Source organism: Anarhichas minor, unplaced genomic scaffold (assembly GCF_050575085.1).
Source record: "Anarhichas minor isolate MPS153535 unplaced genomic scaffold, ASM5057508v1 ptg000095l, whole genome shotgun sequence".
Taxonomy (NCBI): Eukaryota; Metazoa; Chordata; class Actinopteri; order Perciformes; family Anarhichadidae; genus Anarhichas; species Anarhichas minor.
Genome location: NW_027466541.1, coordinates 322,368 through 346,272, shown reverse-complemented (window position 1 = coordinate 346,272; position 23,905 = coordinate 322,368). Strand labels below are relative to the sequence as shown.

At 43.5% G+C, this 23,905-nt stretch overlaps 2 protein-coding genes across 6 annotated transcripts; both read left to right on the top strand.

The window, feature by feature from the left end:
• Positions 1 to 93: 93 nt before the first annotated feature.
• Positions 94 to 3,246, top strand: shld3 (shieldin complex subunit 3). The gene is made up of 3 exons (XM_076082412.1): positions 94 to 223; positions 1,049 to 1,677; positions 2,093 to 3,246. The coding sequence occupies exons 2-3, from the start codon at positions 1,132 to 1,134 to the stop codon at positions 2,300 to 2,302; spliced, it is 756 nt and encodes a 251-aa protein (XP_075938527.1). The 5' UTR covers positions 94 to 223; positions 1,049 to 1,131; the 3' UTR covers positions 2,303 to 3,246.
• A 701-nt stretch (positions 3,247 to 3,947) lies between these two features.
• LOC142939188 (phosphatidylinositol 3-kinase regulatory subunit alpha-like) lies at positions 3,948 to 23,458 on the top strand. Of its 5 annotated transcripts, XM_076082407.1 has the most exons (18): positions 3,948 to 4,176; positions 5,052 to 5,500; positions 6,943 to 7,072; positions 8,325 to 8,417; positions 8,672 to 8,743; positions 9,091 to 9,207; positions 9,324 to 9,522; positions 9,928 to 10,010; positions 11,874 to 12,002; positions 15,565 to 15,670; positions 15,894 to 15,992; positions 18,681 to 18,861; positions 18,957 to 19,082; positions 19,369 to 19,511; positions 20,626 to 20,802; positions 20,901 to 20,975; positions 21,100 to 21,270; positions 21,834 to 23,458. In XM_076082407.1, the coding sequence occupies exons 2-18, from the start codon at positions 5,309 to 5,311 to the stop codon at positions 22,021 to 22,023; spliced, it is 2,283 nt and encodes a 760-aa protein (XP_075938522.1). In that variant the 5' UTR covers positions 3,948 to 4,176; positions 5,052 to 5,308; the 3' UTR covers positions 22,024 to 23,458. The 5 variants fall into 5 exon arrangements, with proteins under 5 accessions (XP_075938522.1, XP_075938523.1, XP_075938524.1 ...); XM_076082408.1 differs by lacking the exon at positions 11,874 to 12,002 and having other exon boundaries at positions 3,953 to 4,176; XM_076082409.1 differs by lacking the exons at positions 3,948 to 4,176; positions 5,052 to 5,500; positions 6,943 to 7,072 and adding an exon at positions 8,068 to 8,094.
• The last annotated feature ends 447 nt before the right edge of the window (positions 23,459 to 23,905 follow it).

Below are 23,905 nucleotides of genomic sequence, written 5' to 3'. Positions count from 1 at the left end.
CCTTATAATATATGTTTACGGTGGAAATAAATACAGAGAAATAAAACGCTGTGACGCTCAGTCAGTCTGTCCGTTACTTCAGTTCAACTCTCGCGAGACTTCCCGGGAAGAGCCCGTAACACAAACCGTGTTAGCATGTTAGCCTAGCATCGCCAGACCGGAACTTTAACTCCTTGTTGGCTGTTTTTAAAAAGCAGACGGACCTCAGTCCTCTGATTTAAAGGTTAGTGTTGAGTGTTGTTGGACTGTAGGAGACGTTGTTACCTGTAAATTACCTGTTGGACACCTGCGCCGCCATGTTTTATAGCTAGCTCGTTAGCTTTGTTCGGCTAACAGACAGACGGCCGCTAGCATCACAAGCTACAAACATTAGCTTCCACGTTACGTTTGATATGATTCACTTGAAGTTGATCTCTTTACACCGTTTGTTGTATTTTTAGCTGGTTCAGTGGTTGTTTTTATGTTTTTATGTTTTTAATTTAGCTTCTCGTCACTATGAGTTTCCTGTAAACGACCTAAAAATAGGAAAATAAAGACTTCAGGAAATAATTCCTCCTAAAGTCACTCAGGTCTTTGAGGCAGCAGATCATTTAATTATCTATCTCTCTCTCTCTCTCTCTCTCTCTCTCTCTATATATATATATATATATATATATATATATATATATATATATATATATATATATATATATATATATTATAATATTAGGATGATTTGGGGTAAAAGTCTTGAGTTGAACGTTTGATGAAGAATCATGAGGAATAGATCAGATATAACGCTTCATAGACATCATTACACCATAAAGACTCTAAGTGGGTCTAATTACAGACAGTCTATGAATGTTAATGTTCTGGATGAATGGTCAGAATGTGAGGGACTAGTGATGTGTGTGTCGATATATAAGACTTCATCGTGGAGTTATTATCATGATAGATATATAGATAGTTAGATAGATACTTTACATGTTTTAGTAGAAACCCAAAATACATAGAAGTAAATAAAGAACCCTAATGTGTGACCTTTAACTGAATGTTCTGTAACCTATAGAGTAACCAGGGTTCTACGTCTAGCTGAAGGGACCTCACGAGGAGGAAGATGCTGAGGAGGAAGAGGAGGGTCCTCTGATCTGCATGGAGGATGTGGTTCTGCACTACCAGCCCGGATCAGCTGCTGGTCTCAGCTGCCTGTTAGAGAGGACCGAGCGGCTCCTGGAGTCTTTCCCCTGCAGGACTCCTCCGGTCTTCAGGCCCTGGTCCTCTGTAGACCGCCACCCGCCCATCAGACCGGCCAGACCGCCTCCCGTCATCACCGGCCCGGCTGGTTTAAACCAGCTTCGGGAACCAGAAGTTCACGGTCTTCTTGTTGTTTCTGAGAGTCCTCATCGCCAACCACCGCCTGAGAATCCTCCAGAACCTGAAGAGGCCGCCTGCGTCTCAGAAACACCGAAGCACCTCCTCCCAGAGACGGAGGTCACGGGACACAAAGATGGCTCCTCCGTCACGGACTCTCCGCTCAAACGCTCGTGGAGCGTCTTCACTCAGAGAGGAGGTCTGCAGAGAGAGTCCATGTCCGGACGGTTCCGTCACGTGGTCTCGGTCCACAGGCTGCACCTCCACCAGAGGGCCAAGTGGGTGATCGGTCAGCACAACTGTGGGGGGGGCAGAGACATCGAGCAGGTCGGTGGATCAGATAACTTTAAGCACCAAATTTAGCACCAAATATCTGCATATTACCTCATTTAAATATGTGTAAAGATCCCAGCTGTTTGCTCTTCAGCTCGGTTAAAGGAGCATTTCACCTTTGAGTTTCTGTTCGTCTTGTATGTGCAGACTGAGATCACAAAGTCTGTACTGGAAGCTTCTCGTATGTGAGAATTTGATGCTTATTTTATAGAATACATGAAAGTAAACTGAATATTTCTGGCTTTTGGACAGTTTAAAGCTACAAGTTGACGTACAAAATGTACATTCGTCTCATTTGAATGGATTTAGTTGGTTTTTTTGTAGCTGGTAAATCAAAGGTATTCTCTTGGTCTCTTGTTTCATCCTCTTCCCTCTTCCTCACCTGTCTCCCCCCCCACCCCCCCTACAGGTGTGGTGTTCTCTGAGCCGGTGCGTCCGGAGCTCCGGTCCTCTGCCGCCGCCGTGTAACGCCAACATCCGGCGTGAGCGTCTGGAGATCTGGGTGTTCTGTGACGTGGTCCTCTCGGAGCAGGTGGGACGTTACCTGAAGGCGGAGCTGCGGCTGTCGGGGGGGATTGACCTGTCGGTTCACAGGCGAGGAAGCGTTTTCAGCATGTAGACGAGCTTCAAACCGCTCTCTTGACTATTCACCGGGTACCGTGTCCCAGTGAGGAGCCGCTACTGCTCACATTTACCTTCACTTATTTATATTTTTGCAGGAGATGAATCCTGATGTTTTTATCGATCACATGATCTACCGGGCCGTAGACTGGGACCACTGTGTCTTAAAGGGACAGTAGCGATGTTTAGCAGTGTGGTTGTATGAGGTACTTCTACACAGTCTGAGTATTACTACAGTGGATGGAGCAGAGTAATGTTCTGCTGTGGACATATTCTCGACACATGAAAGAATCTATATCAGTTTAAGTGAACGTTATATTTAGAATGTTTTCTCCTCTTTACCTTTCTGATGTAGAAGTGAAGCTGTGATCTCTACAAACACACCAGACTCCATATGAACAGTGATTTAACCTCTCAGATCACAGGAGCTGCTCTACTGCTCCTCCTTCTGTTAGTGTGTTTGTGTCTTTAAACACTGAAGTCTCTCAACAACACAAACTCACCAACAGGAGGAGGAGCAGTAGAGCAGCTCCTGTGATCTGAGGTAGGATCAGTGTTTGATGAATGGAGTCTGGTTTCTGGTTCTTTGTGTTTCTCTGAACTGTGACTGTAGAGACGTACGTGAGTACTGTCCCTTTAAAATCACAACATGGTGTTTACAGGATGGAGCATCTTAACATCAGCAGCAATTCAGCATTCGTTCAGTATTTACTGAATATTAAACACTTTACATTGTTCCTCTCATGACTAAGTGCAGAACTTCATTCATATTGGGGGGGGAGGGGAGTCAACCCTCAAACACAGTACTGTCTCTTTATGCCAAAGACCAGTCTGTTTTTGTATATTTATGAACTTGAGGACCGATCTTATGATTGTATATTTTTATATGTAAATATATTTTCTCTCCACTCACTGATGTAAATAAAGCTTTGATGTTTTGAATGAACTGTCTGGTGATGGATGTGCAGCCCTGCATGTGATGTGCAGTGTGTTGCTGAAAAAGCCACAGCAGCAGTCACATGACACACACACACACACACACACTGTGCTGCTTGTGTAAGACCTGAATAAACGAGGGCAGTATGAATACAGTACACCCCCATCCGGCTCATACACACACACACACACACACACACACACACACACACTCTATTTTGTTGCTATGGTCCCGTCTTGACAGCAGCGCGCACTGCATTAAAATCTAGGTCACCGGATGTGACGTCGGTGACCAGCCTCCTTTTTTCCAGCTGTAATCGGTTTAAATCTCTTAAATCCTGTTTGTGGTGTTTTAACGCGAAGTTAAGAGAAAATAAGGAAATAATCTTAAGGTTTTAAAACTATTTTCTTTGAATAATGCCCATCATTTTTGTCGCTGCTGCTGTAAAACGCATTAATGTTGCAAACACGTGTTCATTTTATTTTGAAAGCCATCCGGAACTTGTCAATTCTGCTCGCTGTCCTCTTATATAACGTATTTTAGCGAGTTAAATATGTCGTAAAGTAGACTAAGGCAAGAGCAGCTATTATAATTTGAATATGAATTTCAACAGATCAGATGTTTACTCAAAGTGACTCTTCATTTGAAGTTTATTTTGTATTTTAATGAAACCCGTCTGCACGTCTTTGTTTTATTTTGAAGGTCCGTACCGGAAATGGTTAAACGTATTGACGCTAACTTGACGTCAGGCTACCTGCTAAAGACTCAGACGGCTGGAGCGCGAGAGTCTTTCTTTCGTCAAATAATCGATCAAACATTTGGAATATTTTCCAGTTTTTGGGGGAAACCTGGACGTCGTGTCTTCTCCTCTTCGATCCAAAATGGCGTCCGCTGTTTGCTCCGCTGGAAGTTTTAATCGGTGAAAAAAAAAAAAGGTTTGTAGCGACTGACACGAAGCTAAGCTAAGCTAAGCTAACACTGGCATGTATGGTCGTTTCCGGTTTCCTGCTTAAACGAAGGTCCCTTTAAAAAACAGCGTGTTTAGTGTGAATGTTTGTTTATATGTGTAGAATATGTATATTCTGAATAACATAATTGTGTTGTACGTTAAACACGTTATATTCATCTGTTCGGCTTCATTACTGTAGTCTGAAGTTCTTTTATATTATTTATTATTGTTAATTAACATCATTCTGACAGGAACTGATGAACATGTTTACTGAACGAAAGCCCCTTTAAACCTCTATACCTGTAACATACTTATATTAATACATTTATATAAATAGTGTTGTATGTTAGACACTTTTCGGCTCAATCTATAAATCATTAATTTATACCAGTGGTTATTTATTACTTTATTTCATGACAGTTTGAACCAATAATGTCTGTTTCCAGCTTCTCTAATGTGCAGATTAGATCATCTTCTCTGTTTTATATAAAACAGCAACTAACTAATATATGAACTATTTATTAATCAACCATTTGATCAATTAATGGTGTTGTTATTAGATACCATCACACGCTGTTTTATCATATAATCAGTTTATTATCACAAAACAAAATGTGAGACATTAACTGTTGTTGAGCTGGAACTAATCCAAGTATTACAACAATACATTCAATAAATCAGCTGTTACAATCAATGCTGATTCATTTCCCATTGAGAGACTAATAGATGAATCATTTATCTTTATGAAGTTCATCTTCCTTATTTGTCATTTGCACAACAAGTTCAGTGGAGCAGTTGTTCTCAGGCTATATAAACTCTTCCTCTTCCTCTTCCTCTTCCTCCTCCTCCTTCCTCTCTCAGGTGGACCCTCCTCCTCCCCAGATGTGGCCTCCACCTCTGCTAAGACTTCTGTTCATGAACGGCGAGGAGGAGCTCTCTGATTGGACGGCTGGAGGGATGACGGGCCTCTAGCAGACATGGAGACAGGAGAGACAGACAGACAGCTGGACAGCCTACGTTCCCTTTATTAACTCAGGATTGAGAGCTTGTATTTTTATACCCGGAGCCGTAATATTTTTCACTAGTTGTCGTCTAGAAGAAGCCGTAGAGCCGCAGCGATGAGCTCTGAGGGCTTCCAGTACCGAGCTCTGTACGACTACAAGAAGGAGCGCGAGGAGGACATCGACCTGCACGTGGGAGACATGCTGCTGGTCAGCAGAGGAGCGCTGGTGGCCCTCGGCTGTGGGAACGGAGCCGAAGAACGACCGTCGGAGATCGGCTGGCTGCCCGGCGTCAACGAGACCACGCAGGTAGGTCCTGGTCCTGGTCCTGGTTCACTTAAACTACACGTTTTTAAATCAGCCTCTCTGCAACGAGCTGAACTTTAACTTTCTTAACCACAAAAAAACCTGCTGGCAAGAACAGATCTGTGTCTCTGTGTGTGTGTGTGTGTGTGTGTGTGTGTGTGTGTGTGTGTGTGTGTGTGTGTGTGTGTGTGTGTGTGTGTGTGTGTGTGTGTGTGTGTGTGTGTGTGTGTGTGTGTGTGTGTGTGTGTGTGTGTGTGCACAATTTCCAAAAACAAAGCTTTTTTTACAGCCAGAAGCTGTAAAAAAAACGCCACTATTCATCTGAGACCAACAGTCATGTGACAACAAGGAGGAGAAACTCTGACTGAACTACAGGAAGTGAACACAGAGAGGAACATGAGACAATAAAACACCAGAAGCTGCTCTGATGCTCACACTGATCATCAACATGGAAACCCTCGTTGGTTTTGTTCAGTGACAATTCTGATAAAGTTTATTCAAAAAAACGACGGCCGCATGTTGACTAAATAGAAAAGTGTTAAAACCAAGTCAGTCTGCTGAGCTGCTCAAACCACCAGCAGACCTCCAACCCCATCCTGAATACATGAGTCCTGGTCCCAGCTGGCTGGTCCCGGTCGGTCCCGGTTCTCCAGCATGTTGAACTCATGCTGGACCGTTGAAGAAAAATAAAATACAATAAATCCATGTTTTTATTCCACACGGTCTTCTTCCCCGTCAGAAACCTGCCGCCTACGTTACCCACAATGCACCTCTCCCTCTGACAGCCTTAGAGGTCTGACTTCCTCCGAACTACTTGCGTTAAACGTTCTCGTTTATAATATATAATCCGTCACTTTAATATGTTTATAATAATAAGATCGGAGGCTAAAGATGTATTTATTTAAAGACACTTTTGTTAAGTTCAGTGAACATCTGGTGTTCACAGGTTTAGTTTTAAGTTCTGGAAATGATTACATAAGTTGTAATATAGTGTTTTAATATACAGAACAATCTTATAGATTGTGTGTCTCTGAGGGAATGGAGAGAAAAGACTCAAAGTCATTAATATTATTATTATTATTATTATTAATATTAAAGGCTTTATTAAGCTGTCAACACCTTTAATTATCTGTTAAATGAAACCCGTCTGCACATCTTTGTTTTATTTTCTCTCTTTTTTATCTTCTAAAGTTTAAACGGTTTAATATTTAAAGTATTCTTCAATAAACTGAAAGCTTCGTTTCTCTTCTTTCACTCGAGTGTTTCACAGATAAACAGGAAGTTAAACGTTCATTCCAGCTGTTTGAAGGGATCACAACGTCCCCACGCTGTGATCCAATCCAGTGGTCCAGTTGTGTGTATCGGTTCCTTAAACATAACCGGTCTACTCGGTGTGTGGCTCTCTGTACCGGACCCGTCCTCACTGGGTCCTCTCTGGTCGACAGGAGAAAGGAGACTTCCCCGGGACGTACGTGGAGTTCATCGGCAGAAAGAGGATGTCCCCGCCCACTCCCAAGCCCCGCCCCCAAAGACCGCCGTCTGCAGCGTCCGTGAGGACGGACTCCGAGTCGGAGGGTGAGTAACAAACCATCCGTCAGATATAGATATAGATATAGATATATGTAGAGAACATACAGCTCAACCACGTCTCAGATGAACTGCTCTGTGAGTTCTTAGACACATAAACACAAAAACAGCTGTTTTCTCTCTGTGCTCTTCATTTACTCTTCAAAATAAAAGCCCTGCTCCTCCATAGAAACAGAACCATGATGAGTAGAAGTAGAACTAGAACATGTGTTTAGTGCAGAACAGCACAGTTATGACATCATGAGAAGAAGAAAATGAGTTTAATTTCTTTGATCATTTACTTTAGAAAAATTTAGAAAACAATATAAACTATAAATCTAAGTGTTACAATGTTAGAAATAAAAATAGAGACTACATTCTATAAATATTCATGTTTCTCCTCTCTCCTCCTCTCCTCTCTCCCCTCCCCTCTCTCCTCTCCCCTCTCCTCTCTCCTCTCCTCTCTCCTCTCTCCTCTCCTCTCTCCTCTCTCTCCTCTCCTCTCCTCTCTCCTCTCCTCTCTCTCCTCTCCTCCCCTCTCTCCTCTTCTCTCCTCTCTCTCCTCTCTCTCCTCTCCTCTCTCTTCTCTCCTCTCTCCTCTCCTCTCTCCTCTCTCCTCTCCTCTCTCCTCTCTCCTCTTTCCTCCCCTCTCCTCTCCTTTCCTCTCCTCTCCTTTCCTCTCCTCTCTCTCCTCTCCTCTCTCTCCTCTCCTCTCCTCTCTGTGTTCACTTCCTGTAGTTCAGTCAGTGTCTCCTCCTTGTAGTCACATGACTGTTGGTCTCAGATGAATCAATCATGACTTCACAGTTTCTCTGATGAGCTCACAGTTTAAAGTGAACTCTTTATTAGAGGAGACATTTATAATGAGAACATGTATAATATAATGTTTTCCCTCTGCTTCCTGTAGCTCTCAGCCTTTCACAATAAGAGCACTTAAAGCAGGTTGAGCTCCTGTAAAGAGTCCTGAAGATGAATCAATATGAATCTGACGTCAGTTCATCATGTCGGACCTTTCTGCGTCACAACACGACGTAAATTTAAAAGTTTTATACTGAAAGAAGATAATAAATATAAACGCACAGTTCAGAGTAAAAGCTGTCATAGTGTCACAGTAATCATGAGATCAATAGACTGGTGTGTGTGTGTGTGTGTGTGTGTGTGTGTGTGTGTGTGTGTGTGTGTGTGTGTGTGTGTGTGTGTGTGTGTGTGTGTGTGTGTGTGTGTGTGTGTGTGTGTGGTTGGTTGTTGTTGTTGTTGTTAGGGTTCATGTTGTCAGACCTCCCCGAGCTGTTTGGACCTCCAGACTCAGCCCCGCCCCTCCTCATCAGACTGATGGAGGCCATCGAGAGCAAAGGTAACACACCTACACACAGACAAACACACACCTACACACACACACAGGTTGATATCCCAGAAGCGGTGTAGTTCTGGTGTTGAAGCGTTCTATCTCGTAGTGACTTCACTCCGCTCTCCGCTGGTCGTGTCTCTGCAGTGACTTTGTGTGTTTGTTGTTAAGAAAGATGTAAACATGAAGTTGATTCTCTCGTCTGTGTGTAACGTGTCTGAATGCTTCTGTTCTTACCTGATGTTGAGTCCGTGTTGCTTCAGGTGTGGACGGCATCAGTGTGTATCACAGTCTGACTGGAGGAGGTCTGGACACCCGACAGCTGGCCGACGCTGGTGAGGAGTCTTCTTCTTCTTCTCCTTCTTATTCTCCTTGTTCTTCTTCTTCTTCTTCTCCTCCTCCTCCTCCTCCTCCTCCTCCTCCTTCTTCTTCTGTCAGACACGTTTGACTGAACTTCTAGTTCATACTTCTCTGTCCTTACTAAGTGTTCAGTCCTCCTGCAGTGTACGTTTAATGGAGACCTGCTACGTTGACCCTGAGGCTCGTATATCTGCAGTGCAAAGGATTGTGGGTCATAAAGCCAGAAAAGCTTCTTCCTGTAAAAAGCCACCAGACTTGATGGACTCAGGCTGTGTTTTGAGGAGATGAACAGAGAGTAACTGGAGGTATGTTTGTTTTCCAGACCTGGAGCAGCTGGAGGTGTCGTCTCTGTGTGACGGGGTGATCCGGTTCCTCCAGGATCTACCTGGTCCAGTCCTCCCGTCATCGCTGCAGACCGACATGATTCATGCGGTGCAAGGTGACGGTTTAAACCCCGTCCTGAAGAGACTCTTCTTCTGCTTCTTGTTATCTTTCCTCTCCTTCTTCTTCTTCTTCTTGTGTTTTCCCGTTAACGGCGTGTCTTTGTGTCCACAGAGGTCCAGGACCTGGAGGACTGTGCCCAGCTCCTTCGTGGTGTGACCAGTTCTCCCAGCTTCCCGGCCCAGTACGGGCTGACCCTGCTCAGCGTGGTCCGCCACCTGGCCCGGCTCTGTCTGACCGGAACCAGGACCCAGCTGAGCCCCCGAAACCTGGCGGAGACCTTCAGCCCTCTGCTGTTCAGACCGGCTGCAGGGTCAGTACTGACACGGTGTACTCTCTAGACCCTGAACCTGAACCTTAAAGACCACGTGTAGGTCATTGTAGGTGGAATCGTATATAATGAGGGAGTTAATATTCAGAGAAAATACTGTAAATATAATACTAACAATCAACGTTTCATTATGAGTCTCCCTGAATATTAAACTCTCATAACAACCAGGTTCTCATGAAAGTGTGTGTGTGTGTGTGTGTGTGTGTGTGTGTGTGTGTGTGTGTGTGTGTGTGTGTGTGTGTGTGTGTGTGTGTGTGTGTGTGTGTGTGTGTGTGTGTGTGTGTGTGTGTGTGTGTGTGTGTGTGTGTGTGTGTGTGTGTGTGTGTGTGTGAGAGAGAGAGAGAGTGAGAGTGAGATGTAGATTTCTGACTGTGAGTCTCTCTTCAGGTCTGAGTCCAGTCTGGATCCTCTGGTTCAGGTCCTGGAGGTTCTGATAACCAGCGAGCTCAACATGAACCAGGCTGCACCAGGTGTGTGTGTGTGTCTGATACTAAGTTTCCTAAATGTTGATTCATTTTTAATAACTGCTGCAGATACTAAAAATCTGACAGAACACATTTTTCACGAGCTTCTTGATCCAAATCCTGAAGACTGATCAGCTTTGAGTTGTAGATCTGAACTCTGAGGCTCCTGAACGTCTCGCTCTGGACCTACAGAAGCCCCGCGGCGGTTTACTGAGCGTTGAGTCAGTCGGTCTCACGTGAACGTCGGAAATCTGTTTTAAATATTGAGCCCGTGATCACTTTCAGTTCCTCTGAACGCAGCGTCACGCTGTTCAGTCTGAAGAGGACAAAGGTCGAGACGTTCGTCAAAGTCTCCGTCCAGATGAGATCATGAAGAAGAAGAACGAACCTGAAAAGTAGAAAAATAATCCAGAGATGTAACAACAGTTAATTTAGTTATTAGAGCTGAAAACTTAAAAATGCTTTGTCGACTTATTCTTTGATCATTTTGTCCCAGATTTAAATCAAAACTTTATTTTGTCGTTCGGCTGCTCGTGACGATTTAAAACCAAACTGATGGATTTAAGAAGTTTAATAGAAAATCTGGTTTAATCAGAATTAAACATTTTGGTTTTTGGTGCTAAAACTTCGTCATAAAACATCTTTTCATCCTATAGAAGAAGAATCTAAAGATATCGACTGTCCGTCCTACTAAATATAAACTGTTTATTCAAGTTAAAGATTACGTTTGAACACGCAGGTAAACGCAGCCTCTGTTAGCCTCTGTTAGCCTCTGTTAGCCTCCGTTAGCCTCTGTTAGCCTCTGTTAGCCTCTGTTAGCCTCCGTTAGCCTCTGTTAGCCTCTGTTAGCCTCTGTTAGCCTCTGTTAGCCTCCGTTAGCCTCTGTTAGCCTCTGTTAGCCTCCGTTAGCCGTATTTACAATAAAGTTTCTGATGAAGTTGGTTTTAAGGTCGTTCTTTTACGACCTATAGTGAACTTGCAGTTGAGACAAATTGTGAGCTTAATGTCTTCTACACTCTCTAACATGTGTGGTGTATTAAGCCTCGAGTTCGTCGATTTTACCGTCGCCATCTTGTTTTTTTTTTATCAGCCAGTGAACAGGAAGTGACCATATATGGTCTGACGTAGAGACGCCGTTTACGTCTCTGGTAGAGACCTGTCAATCACTGTGTAGCCCCGCCCTAAAGCATCCCCTGCTTTATGGTCTGTTTGACTCTAAATGGACCATAATGTACTAAATGAACATCATGCTGTATTGAAGAAGACTTGAAACTAGAGATTGAGACCATAAACTCATGTTTACAATGTTTACTGAGGTAATAAATCAAGAGAGAAGTAGAGTCATTTTCTCATAGACTTCTATACAACCAGAGGAGTCGCCCCCTGGTGGTCACTAGAGAGAATGCAGCTTTAAGACAGCTGATGGTCGGTCATCTTGCCCTGTCGTATCCGTCATCCGTCTCTCGCTCTCCATAGGAATGAATGAACTTCACATACGGCAACAGATTTGGTGGTTCTCCACCTTAAACGTGACGAGCACAATAATTGTAAATATAATAGAACACAATTCTCAGGTACTTGGAGTATTTCTATTTTCTGCTACATGTTTCACTTCTTACTGCACTAATCAATCTGACAGCTTTAGTTACTTTACAAGTTAAAATAAAATATAATCGACTAATAAATAATAACGTATTATTCTAGATTAAAGTCATTCAAATGAGCTCCACCTTTTAAAGTGACATTAATGCATCAGTAATATGTATTATTCTGCATAATTAGTGCTTCTGCTGTCGGTACTTTAAGTATATTTTGATGACATTTTGAACGTCGGGTGATTATTTGTCTTTGTGTCGTTCATTAATTCAGCGAGTCGCTCCGACCGAGCGGCAGCTGAAACGATGACATCATCCATCCACACAGTGAAGGATGCAGCAGAGGAGGGGGGGCGTTGCCTCGGTGATATCACTGCCATCGCGGGATTGGCTGGGGGCAACGGTGATGTCACACATCTCCAAGCTGCTCTCCTGAGCTTTGAACTGAGGCTCGGAGACGGAGACTTTAAGTTGCGTCGTTGGTTTTAAAAAAGAAAATCTTTAAAACAGATTCAGGATAAACGCAAACAAGAGATGTTTTCTCCGGGCTTGTTATCTTCTCTGTGGAGGAGTCTGACGACGTGAAACATCGACCTGCAGGTAGAGAGAGAGAGAGAGAGAGAGAGAGAGAGAGAGGTAGAGAGAGAGGTAGAGAGAGAGGTAGAGAGGTAGAGAGAGAGAGAGAGAGAGGTAGAGAGGTAGAGAGAGAGAGAGAGAGAGAGAGAGAGGTAAAAAAAAAAGAGGAAATCCTGCAGATCTCAGTGCAGCCGAGCGTGTCTTCATATTAAAGAGTGATAGTCAGAAACACAAGAGGTCTGGACCCCGTTTCCCTCCGAGATGACGTCGGGTGTTTTAGAGGCAGGATAGGCTGCTGTAGTCGGGACATCTATGAGATCCAGAACAGAAGGACCCGGGTTTGGTTTTTCCCCGCGGAGGTGGCCGAAGGGTTTAAGAGGGCCGACATGGAGCGAGAGGAGGGAGGCCGGGCCGAGGCCGAGCCTCCGAGGGGACGAGACAAGATCCTCTGCTACATTACCATGCAGAGTCCAGGTAGGAGCTCAGACCTGGACCTGGAGCTGCGTAGACAACACCTGGGGGCAGTCTGCCTCAGCGTGGACCACCTGGCTGTTGGTGTCCTGCTGAGCCGCTATGATCAGATGTCGTCTTGTGTTTGTTTTTATATTCGAGGTATTTTATAAAGTTGAATCGTAGGAAAGTTCTCTCTCTGATCTGTTGTGCGTAGCAGTGATCTTCTGCTAAATCTATCTCTAACGATTTTATACTGTTGCCCTCGTCTGTTTATCATCTTTATGATTATTTATTTAACAATATAATTCAACTGAGAACCAGTTCTCATTCACAATGACAACCTGGCCAAAGAGGCAGCAACAGGAGGCGAAATGATACAAAACAATCTCAATATGTACAATATATTTAAAAGCAAACGGTGTTCCTGGAGAAGCAGGTGCAGAGATCAGAGATCGTTGTTTGTAATGAGTTATTAAAGGAGGGCGAGGAGTTTAGCTTCACACGGAGCAGCAAACTGGAACCAAAAAATGTCCGAAAGGCGTTGCGGACTATTCGTAATCGAACATAAAACACGCGGTTACTGTTAAAGATGAGTAGATGAGAGCGGAGACTTGTGGGTGTTTTTACCAGCGATGGTTTTAAAGATGCACTGATACCAGCGGATCATCTGTGTGGAGTGGAGTGATGGCAGTTTGGTAGATGACGTCTGGTTTATTTTGGAGGCGGAGCTGTAGATTACATCACCGTAGTCTAAGATGGGAAGGACTTTCATCTTAACCAGAGCGGGTAGAGGAGGCTTTGTTACGGTACAGAAAACCAGTTCTGGATCTGACTTTGTAAACCAAGTGTGTTAAAGGTGAGCGGACTGTCGAGTCAGATACACAAGAAATTGGAGAAATTGTAGTTCTGATCCATCCAGGGAGGAGATTACGAGACGGCAGGCAGGTTGTGGTGACTCTTGGAAACATACATTTAGTTTTGTTCGTGTTTTAGGAGAAGGCATGTTGGATACTATTGAAGTTGTGGTGTTCAGGGACGAGCTGGATGTGTACAAGACGGTGTCGTCTGCATACAAATAGACGTGAGAGCCGCCTGCAGCGTGAGCATCGTTGTTCACGTAGATTATGAATAAGGTTGTATTTATGCTCTTTGTTTCACAGATGTTTGTTCACACGGTCACTGATGTGAAACTGGTTTCTGTTTGCTGATGTCTTCTCCGCTGTGGTTTGATAAACGGGACCTAGTCTAAAGTATGAAGGCATGAGAACTTGTCTCGGCTTCTTCTGGTTGCCGTCCTGGTGTCCAAGAAGAGGGAAGACGGATGTCCTGCTTTAATCCATGTTCTCACAAATAGACACTGGATCACATTGGTCCAGTTAGGTCCACAAACAGACGGGAAGACGGTCTCGCTTCGTACAACCTGTTGCGTCTCAGGGTGGATGTGTCATTTACGCCGGAAAATCATCTCTCGTAATTACTATTCATATTTGTGAATTGTACCTATTTGTGAATATTTTGGTTTTAAAGAGCTTGAGAGATATCGAGCGTCATCGACGAATATCTTTTCTTGTAAAATGTCCGATGTCATCGGCGACTTGTTCTGGAGTTTATTAACGGTGGAAAAATCTCTTCTTTCCTCGTTCTTTTGTGCTAAAAAGACGTAACTTTGCTTGTTTCAACAAGGCTGCGTACTGTCACCACTGCTGTTCTCTATTTACACAGAATCAAATGCCCACAGCAGTAATATCAAGCTGTTCAAATATGCTGACCATACTGCTCTTGTTATTCTCTTCCTAAAAGACGATGCCATGCCGGTAACTGGACTTCAGGACCGGTGTCTGACAGCTAAACTGGAGATGAATGTGGCCAAAACAAAGGAAGTTATAATACAAAGAGAACCTGAACATTCTCCCTGTAGTACTCAGTAACAGGCCCGTAGGAGAAGTACAACGTTTAAAGTACTTTGGCCAAGTTATTGATCAGACCCGAACTTCAGCATTCATTCATTCATTCATTCATTCATTCATTCATTCATGGTCCCAAAGGCCAAGCAGCACATATACAGGAAGTCTTCTGTTAAGCCTCCGTGGCATTAGTGGCATTATGTTCTGGGTTGTCCATCCGTACGTATGTGAACGTGAATCTCTTCAACCATGTGACCATAACTCAACCCACTGCAGCAGCATCGGTTCTGTCCGGACTGGAGAGTATTCCTTCATTGAATGAAGAGCACATAGGACACTGAAGGTGATGATGTCGTTCTTCTCCCGATGCTTTGATTGACAGATGGTTCATCCAATCAACCGCCTCATATGTATGTTATTTAAAGCGCCTTCCCTTCTCTAAACTGGTTCTTAGTTGGTTCTGAGTAACAAACTATCTGGTGCGTCACGTTAACTGCATCAGAGAACACTTGTAGTCACATTAGACAAGCTCTTATTATTCATAGAAGGTATTTGCTGCTACCTGCTCATTGGCACTTCTGTATACTGTGTGTATTTGTATGTTGTAGTGGCGTGTTGTGTGTATTGTATGTACCTTTGCTGTACTGAGGACAAGCCAGAGACAAATCTCCACAGGTGGTCAATCTAATCTAGTCTCAGTATCCGTCTCACAAATCCAGCATTAGACATTTTAAAGTGTAGAAATGAACTCATCAGTGCCCTCTGCTGGACAAACATTGATTCTCAATAACTTTAAACATGAACTGATGTATCTGTGACAAGCTAATATACCTGATACATCAGTAGCTCCACTTCCTCTCAGTAGTTTGGACTTCCAGAATGATTGTGTGGAGAATTAAAAACTCAATTGTTAATGATTGGTTCATCTCTCTCTCTCTCTCACACACACACACACAGACACACACACACACACACACACACACACACACACACAGACAGAGATTAAATTAAACCTCTGTGTCGTTGTTTCAGCGTTGCCTCCTAAACCGGTCAAGTCTTCAGCTCCAGCAGCTTCCTGCAGCTTCAACAACAGTATTTCCCTGCAGGACGCCGAGTGGTACTGGGGAGACATCTCCAGGTAATACACACGTCCAGGCTAACCGCTAAAACACATGCAGTATGTATTAGTAATAATGTCAACAATGTTAATGTCATAATAATCTAATGATGGAAGATAGTGTGTTACGATTTGGTATTCATTTTACTGTAAAGTGTTTTTACAGTGTAGTAATAGTACTTTCAGTTATAACAGTGTTTTCACAGCGTGGTATTAATACTTCTGGTGTGTTCTGTGTTTGTAGAGAGGAGGTGAACGAGAAGCTCAGAGACACAGCTGACGGTACGTTCCTGGTTCGAGATGCCTCCACTAAGATGCACGGAGATTACACTCTGACTCTGAGGTAAACCAAGATGTATTCTAATCTATCCTTTCTGTTTTCTGTTATTCTTTATTTATTAGGGCCCGAGCTACCGACAACGTCGGGCTGCGAAGGCCCTATTGATATTGTACCCGTTTGGGGAAACGTACGCATGGTTGGAGGACTTGCCATGCATGAAAACTCACCAAATTTTGGGGACTTGTCAGGCCTGGTGAATATAGCCATCTGAAAAAGAATGCATCTTTCTGTGTTAAGAAATGGCTCTCTAGCGCCCCCTACAAGTCGGACCGGTGACGCCCCTCGGCCAGTATGTCCGATTGACTTGAAATTTGACACACATGTCCACTTGAGCTAGAGCTACAAAAAAGCCAATCAGACCCCTAAGCTCCGCCTACTTAGATTTTCCGCCATATTGAATTTAGTGTAAAACACATTTCTGTGAACTCCTCCTACATGCTTAGGCCCATTGCTACCAAATTTGCTGTGGATCATTACTGGATCTACGTCATCAAAAGTTATCAAAAGCTTTTTGATATCTCTTTTCGTTTACAAGATATGTACCAATAAACTTCTTAGGGGCGTGGCTTAATATCAATACATATAACTTCTCAACCGTTTGTCCTAAAATTACCAGATTTTCACCATATGTGCACATTGCATCCTCTAACAGACCCTGAGATTTATGTTGCATTCAACAACTAGGGGGCGCTACAGTAAACCCTCGAATTTGTGCTTTTTGTCACTTTTTGCAGATTTCAGCCTTCGCACTTTAACGAACTCCTCCTAGAGATTTTAAGCGATCAACTTCTACTTTGGTCAGGATGCTCTTAAGACCTTTGTGATTAAAAGTTATCTAAATCGAGAGTTTTCATCAAAGAACCTTGACGTGGCGTGGCGGCCATTTTGCCTCAGTTTATGAAAAAATAAGTTCTTATAAGTTGTTATAACTCCAAGGTACATTATCCAATCCGCACAAAACTTCTTTTGCATGATGCTACTTCAAGCCTAAACATACTTCAATTGAAGAAAATTCAATAATTCATAACGCCGCCTACTGGCTAAAGGAAATGTCATATTTTATACTTTTAATTATTCCTCCTAGCCAGGTGACCTGATGAGTCTAAAATTTGGTAAGGATAGCCTTAAGACATTGATGATGCATCATCATGAATTTTTTGAGTTTTCGTTGAACGCTGTTGCCGTGGCGACGCATAGTTTGCCATGAAAAAGGAAGCTGATGGTTTAGTGGGTTGGGATGCTCAAAAACTCATGGAACTTTGTACTCATGTGTCACAGGTCATTGGAAGAAATTGTTTATATGATTTTCTTTATTGGCCGTTTTAAATTGCCTCTATAGCGCCCCCTACAATATTTCAAAAGAGCAGCCCCAGCGCTACGTTTTGGCTACATGTATGAAACTTGTTAGGCACATGTATCCTATGGAGACTTAAAAATAGGTCTCTTGGGACCATGCTCTAAACCCTACCGGAAGTCTGCCATTTTCAATTTTGTATGAATTTATACAATATTTCGACGATGCAGCCCTCGCAGTACGTTTCACTATCTATATATAAAATTTAGATGTATAACATTTGGTAAACAGATGTATCACATGTAGACTGACAAAAAAGCCCCCGGAGCTCTAAACCCAACCGGAAGTCAGCCATTTTGAATTTAGTGAAAATAAACACATTTTTGCGAACTCCTACACGCTGGCTCCGATTTCTACAAAATTTGCTGTGGATCATAATTGGATCTAGATCATCAAAAGTTATCAAAAGCTTTTTGATATCTCTTTGCGTTTACAAGATATGGACCAATACACTTCTTAGGTGCGTTGCAAAATATCAATACACATAACTTCTCAACCATTTGTTCTAAATTCCCAAAATATTCAGCATATGTGCACATCGCATCCAGTAACATACCCTGAGAATTGTTTTGCATTCGACCACTAGGGGGCGCTACAGTAAACCCGCAAAGCCTACTGGCTAAAGGAAATGTCTGATGTAACTCAGCTGGACTTTTTCCAAACGGTCCCAAACTTCTCATGCTTGATAACACTCATGGCCTGAGGATGTCTACAAGCTAATTTTCCCTAATACTCACAGCGCCACCTGCTGGCGAAAGGAAATCTGCATTTTTTTGACAAACACCATCCGATTTACATTACTTTTACACCATGTGGTTTACATTTGACACAGAGCAACATAATGCATGTTTGCACGCGTTCTGTAGCGCCAGGCAGCGGATACAGGAAGCATCGGACTATTTGCAAAGCATCATTTCCAGCATCAGGCGGTCCACGCGGGATTAAAAACGTCTCACTCGCGGACGCGCTGTCCGACGGTCGCGGAAGTTCTCGGCAGGCCAGAGTCCCGCCGCCACCCCCGACGTGCTGGAAGATGCGAGGGCCCGTTCATCGCTGCTCGCAGCTTTAATTATGTATTTTTATTAATGTATTGTTGACAGACTGACTGACTTATTGGGGGGAAAAAAAGGAAATTGCTAATCTTGTCAGATGAGACTTTTATTTTGAAGTCCGTTCTTACACGTGAGGCTAAATTGACCGTCGCTTCACTTGTTTCGCTCTCAGGCTCTTTCTTGTCTACTACTTCCCTCCAGAAACAAAACCCTGTGCTCATACATCACACATAGTATTGTCTGCTGGTTTGGTGTAACAGACTGATGTTCTCTGACCATCTGTAGGAAAGGAGGCAACAACAAGCTGATAAAGATCTTTCATCGGGAGGGAAAGTACGGCTTCTCCGACCCGTTGACCTTCAGCTCAGTGGTGGAGCTCATCAACCATTACCGACACGAGTCCCTCGCCCAGTACAACCCCAAACTGGATGTCAAGCTGCTGTACCCGGTCTCCAAACACCAGCAGGTCCGTACACGGCCTGAACTCATTGACCGGTGGTGCGTCAGCTCATCAGGCGTCTGATTGGACATGTTGTTGTTGTTGTTGTTGTTGTTGTTCAGGACCAGGTGGTGAAGGAGGACAGTATCGAAGCTGTAGGGAAGAAGCTGCATGAGTATCACCTGCAATTCCAGGAGAAGAATCGAGAGTACGACAGGCTGTACGAGGAGTACACCAGAACCTCGCAGGTACACGACAACACAGCTACAGTGCACTACGATACAATACGATACAATAAGTTACACTATATTACGATGCACTACGATACAATACGATGCAATGCGATACGATACAATACAATACGATGCACTACGATACAATACGATGCAATGCGATACGATACGATACAATACGATGCACTACGATACACTACGATGCACTACGATACAATAAGATACAATACTCTATTATACAATACAATATGATGCAATGTGATAGATGACATAACGATCCTCCTCTCCTCTCCTCCTGCAGGAGATCCAGATGAAGAGGACGGCCATCGAGGCGTTCAATGAGACCATAAAGATCTTCGAGGAGCAGTGTCAGACTCAGGAGCGCTTCAGCAAAGAGTACATCGAGAAGTTTCGCCGAGAGGGCAACGACAAGGAGATCCAGAGGTAGGGCTGTTGCCACGGTAACTGTGACGGAGACCTTTTTTAAAACGCGCGCGCACGCGCACACACACACACACACACACACACACACACACACACACACACGTGAAGGAGCCCTTGTTGCCATGGCACCAGAGCCTGCAGGAAGAGCCTGCAGGAAGAATTTAGTGTTTGTTGTCCAGTCAGATCGAGCGGCTGCTTTCTGTTCTATTAAGACTGAAGAAGCAGTTCTGTTGTTTTATAGAGATCTGGTTCATAGTTTCATTCATCACGCTGCTGCTCTCCAGTAGAGATGCAGCTGTTTAAATGTTGTACTTCTAGATCTTTGTGTTGTTGTTACCGTCTGTGCCGCTAACGGCAGCTAGCTCAGTGAATCAGACCTGCGCGCTACGATGCTAACGGTAAAGATGACGCTAAACCACGACTCTCACGTTCACGTCACACAGCGGATTCATCGTGTGTATAGACATCCAATTTGGTTCCTGAAAAATGTGATTAACTATTTAAAATGGCTCTTGTAATATTCACAATATTTTTTGGGACAATTTTTAACTTCATAGATAAAAATGTCCTAAATTTTGACTGTTTTCTTTTAGAAGTTTAAACTTCTGGCAATTTAGTTATTAGGAAAGTTAACTTTCTATCTGTAAACTAAAAGTTTGATTGTTTTTAAATTACTACTTTATTCCACGGATGCATTCATGCTTAAAAGGTTTTAATTTAGATTGTTTAAAGTTTAAGGCCATAAAATGTCTTTAAAAGTCTTATTTTTAACCATGAAACATATATTTACATATTTAAATGTAACATAAGTTTATCTTCAGTTCCAGCCTTTCTGTACATGTGACCTGGTTCTCCACAGATGAGAAGTCTTTTTATCTGTTTGGTATCTGCTAGAATCTATGGAAGCCCACTGCGGCCACTGTGATGAAAACATGACTTAGCATCTTTATCTTTCCTCACAGTGGTGGAAATGAGCTTCCACAGTAAACAGAAGCTAACGATGACTAGAAGACATTAAAGGTGTGAAGACGAGAACGTTTGGCTGGTTTGAAGCTCACCTCTCTGTCTCTGTCCCTCTCTCTCTGGCTCTCTGTCTGTCTCTGTCGTTCTGAAGGATCATGGAGAACTACGACAAGCTGAAGTCTCGGATCAGTGAGATCGTGGACAGCAAGCGTCACCTGGAGGTGGAGCTGAAGAAACAGGCGGCGGACTACAGAGAGATCGACAAGAAGATGAACAGCATCAAACCGGACCTGATCCAGCTCCGCAAGACCAGGGACCAGTACCTCATGTGAGATCCGCTCTCGCTCAAGAGACACCGGGAAGACGTGTGGTACAGCGCAGTATTTGTACTAACCGCTGTGTACTCTTGTACTCTTGTGTACTCAGGTGGCTGACTCAGAAGGGAGTCCGTCAGAGGAAACTCAACGAGTGGCTCGGCCTGAAGAACGAGACCACAGAGGAGTGAGTTCAAGTCTCGTAAACCTGTAAACTCAGAGCAGTCACATGTTAATGTGTTAGCATGTTGTTAGCATCCCTAGCTTGTGTTTGTCCCCTGCTAACCTGTCCCCCCTGTCCCCCCCCCCAGTGAGTACAGCATGGTGGAGGATGAGGAGGACCTTCCTCACCACGACGAGCGTCTGTGGCGTTTAGGAAACATCAACCGTCTTCAGGCCGAGTCTCTGCTCCGCGGGAAGAGAGACGGGACCTTCCTGGTCCGAGACAGCAGCAAGCCGGGCTGCTACGCCTGCTCCATGGTGTAAGTCTCACCTCTTACACACCTGTTTACCTGTTTACCTGTTCACCTGTTCACCTCTTTACACACCTGTTCACCTGTTTACCTGTTCACCTGTTCACCTCTTTACACACCTGTTCACCTGTTTACCTGTTCACCTGTTCACCTCTTTACACACCTGTTCACCTGTTCACCTCTTTACCTGTTCACCTCTTTACACACCTGTTCACCTGTTTACCTGTTCACCTGTTCACCTCTTTACCTGTTCACCTGTTCACCTGTTTACCTGTTCACCTGTTCACCTCTTTACCTGTTCACCTGTTCACCTGTTTACCTGTTCACCTCTTTACCTGTTCACCTGTTTACCTGTTCACCTCTTTACACACCTGTTTATTTACCTAGTTGTATTTATTTCACTGTTTTTGTAACTACTTATTAACCTTTTTATCTCCATAATTATTTACTTGTTTGTGTTTATTTAACTAACTATTTACCAGGTTATAAAACTGTTTTGAACATAATGATCTCCGTGTTGATATAACTGATGAATTATTCGCCTCTTTTACCCCCCCCCCCCCCCCCCCCAGTGTGGAGGGAGAGGTGAAGCACTGCGTCATCAACAAGACGATCACCGGCTTCGGCTTCGCTGAGCCCTACAACCTGTACGGCTCTCTGAAGGAGCTGGTGCTGCACTACCAGCACACCTCGCTGGTCCAACACAACGACTCGCTCAACGTCACGCTGGCCTTCCCCGTCTACAGCCAGCCCCGACGGTGACCCCGCCCGCCTCGACCCGACGCTCACAAGTACCATCCGGTTATTCACATCGATGCTTCGTCACGGGGAACATCAGGATCGAGTGTTTTATTGTGAAAGTCTTCACGTGGAGCGTTAACTTCCTGCGCAACCGTAAAAAGACAGTTAAGTTTTATTCTCGTCAAAGACGGAGAGAAAAAAAACACACGTGAGGTCAGAATGACAAGAGGCGTTCAGGGACCCTACAAATGAATTGGACCCTCTGAAAGCAGTTTGACTCATTAACTGTTTTATCTTAATGACTCTGTGACAAACGAACGAGTCGCTTCATGTCGACGGCGTGACGGCTCTGACATATTAGTAATAATCAATAAGACAACGTGATCAACATGACATCATGTTCACACATTCACTAGTGATCACATGACGGAGGAGGAAGAGGAGGAAGAGGAAGAGGGGGTTTGTTTACTAGAACGGGCAGGAGTTTTTAGGCTGAATAGATGAACTAAACTCTACTTCTTCTCCTCCTCTTCCTCTCCTCCTCCTCCTCTTCCTCCTCCTCCATGTTTGTTGGTGTTGATAAACCAGCTCAGAGTCTCTGAGATGTTCAGATTAGTTTGATGATCTCTTGACCGTCTCATATCGTTTTTAAAGTAATAAAACTCTGAAACGTTATATTTGAATGAAGTGTTTTAGATCCTGAACATCTGAGGTGCGTTCAGGTTCACCTCGCTCACTCACGACGTGGTGACCACCACGGAGAAACGAGGTTCTGTGGGACCGGACTCCTCTAGTCCAACAGAGCAGAACCACGATGATGATGATGACGACAAAATGGCGGACAATCTTGCGTAATCACTGTGAGTGACTGTGAACGAGGTTTGAAATGATTTTATACATCAGGAGAAACCTGAAACCTGCATCATCCAAAGACTCGACCCCCCCCTCCCCCCCCCCCCCCCTCCCTATTAACCCCGTCAGTGTTGTTCCAGGTCCAGTTTCTTCAGGTTTGTTGTGGTTTTGTTTCATTTTGCCGAGCGGACGGATTTAATTATTTCCTTTTTTTAATAAACGTCCGTCAGCACAAAGACCCACTCGTCCTGGATCCTCATGGATCCTCCTGGATCCTCTTTAGAGGGTTTTCCTTATCCAGTTTCAAGGACTCGTGGACAAAACGAAGTAAAAGTCTGAAGCCCGACTCTCATCTTCATGGATTAAATGTTTTCCTCTGAACCAGGAGACAGAACTCTGAACGGGTCCAAAAGGATTTCAATCAAAACGTTTCACATTCGTTTGTTAAAATGTCCTGAATTCTTTCAAGCTCTTGTTTTAATTATTAATCCTCAGAAGTCCTGTTTATTGTTTATTGTTTCCATTCATGATGACTTTGAAACCAAACTAGTGAACTGAGACGATGAGTGATGAAATGTTTAACAATAAAACGGTCTGAAGACTTCAGGTGTCTCTCTCTTTCTATATATAAACTATATTTACTAACTCACGTGAGGTTTTATATGACGGGAACGTTGAACTCACCTTTCACTGGATACATTAAATAAACACTAACTTCCAGCGTCTCTTTGGTAAAGAAACATAAATATATATATATAAACATATATATATATATATATATATATATAAACAAACTAAAACATTTTTGTTTCTTTACCAAAGAGACGCTGGAAGTTAGTGTTTATTTAATGTATCCAGTGAAAGGTGAGTTCAACGTTCCCGTCATATAAAACCTCACGTGAGTTAGTAAATATAGTTTATATATAGAAATCTAACATCTGTGTCACACGTGGATTAAATGTGTTCCTATGAAAATAAATACATTACTACTATAATAATATAAATAAATACATTACTACTATAATAATATAAATAAATACATTACTACTAT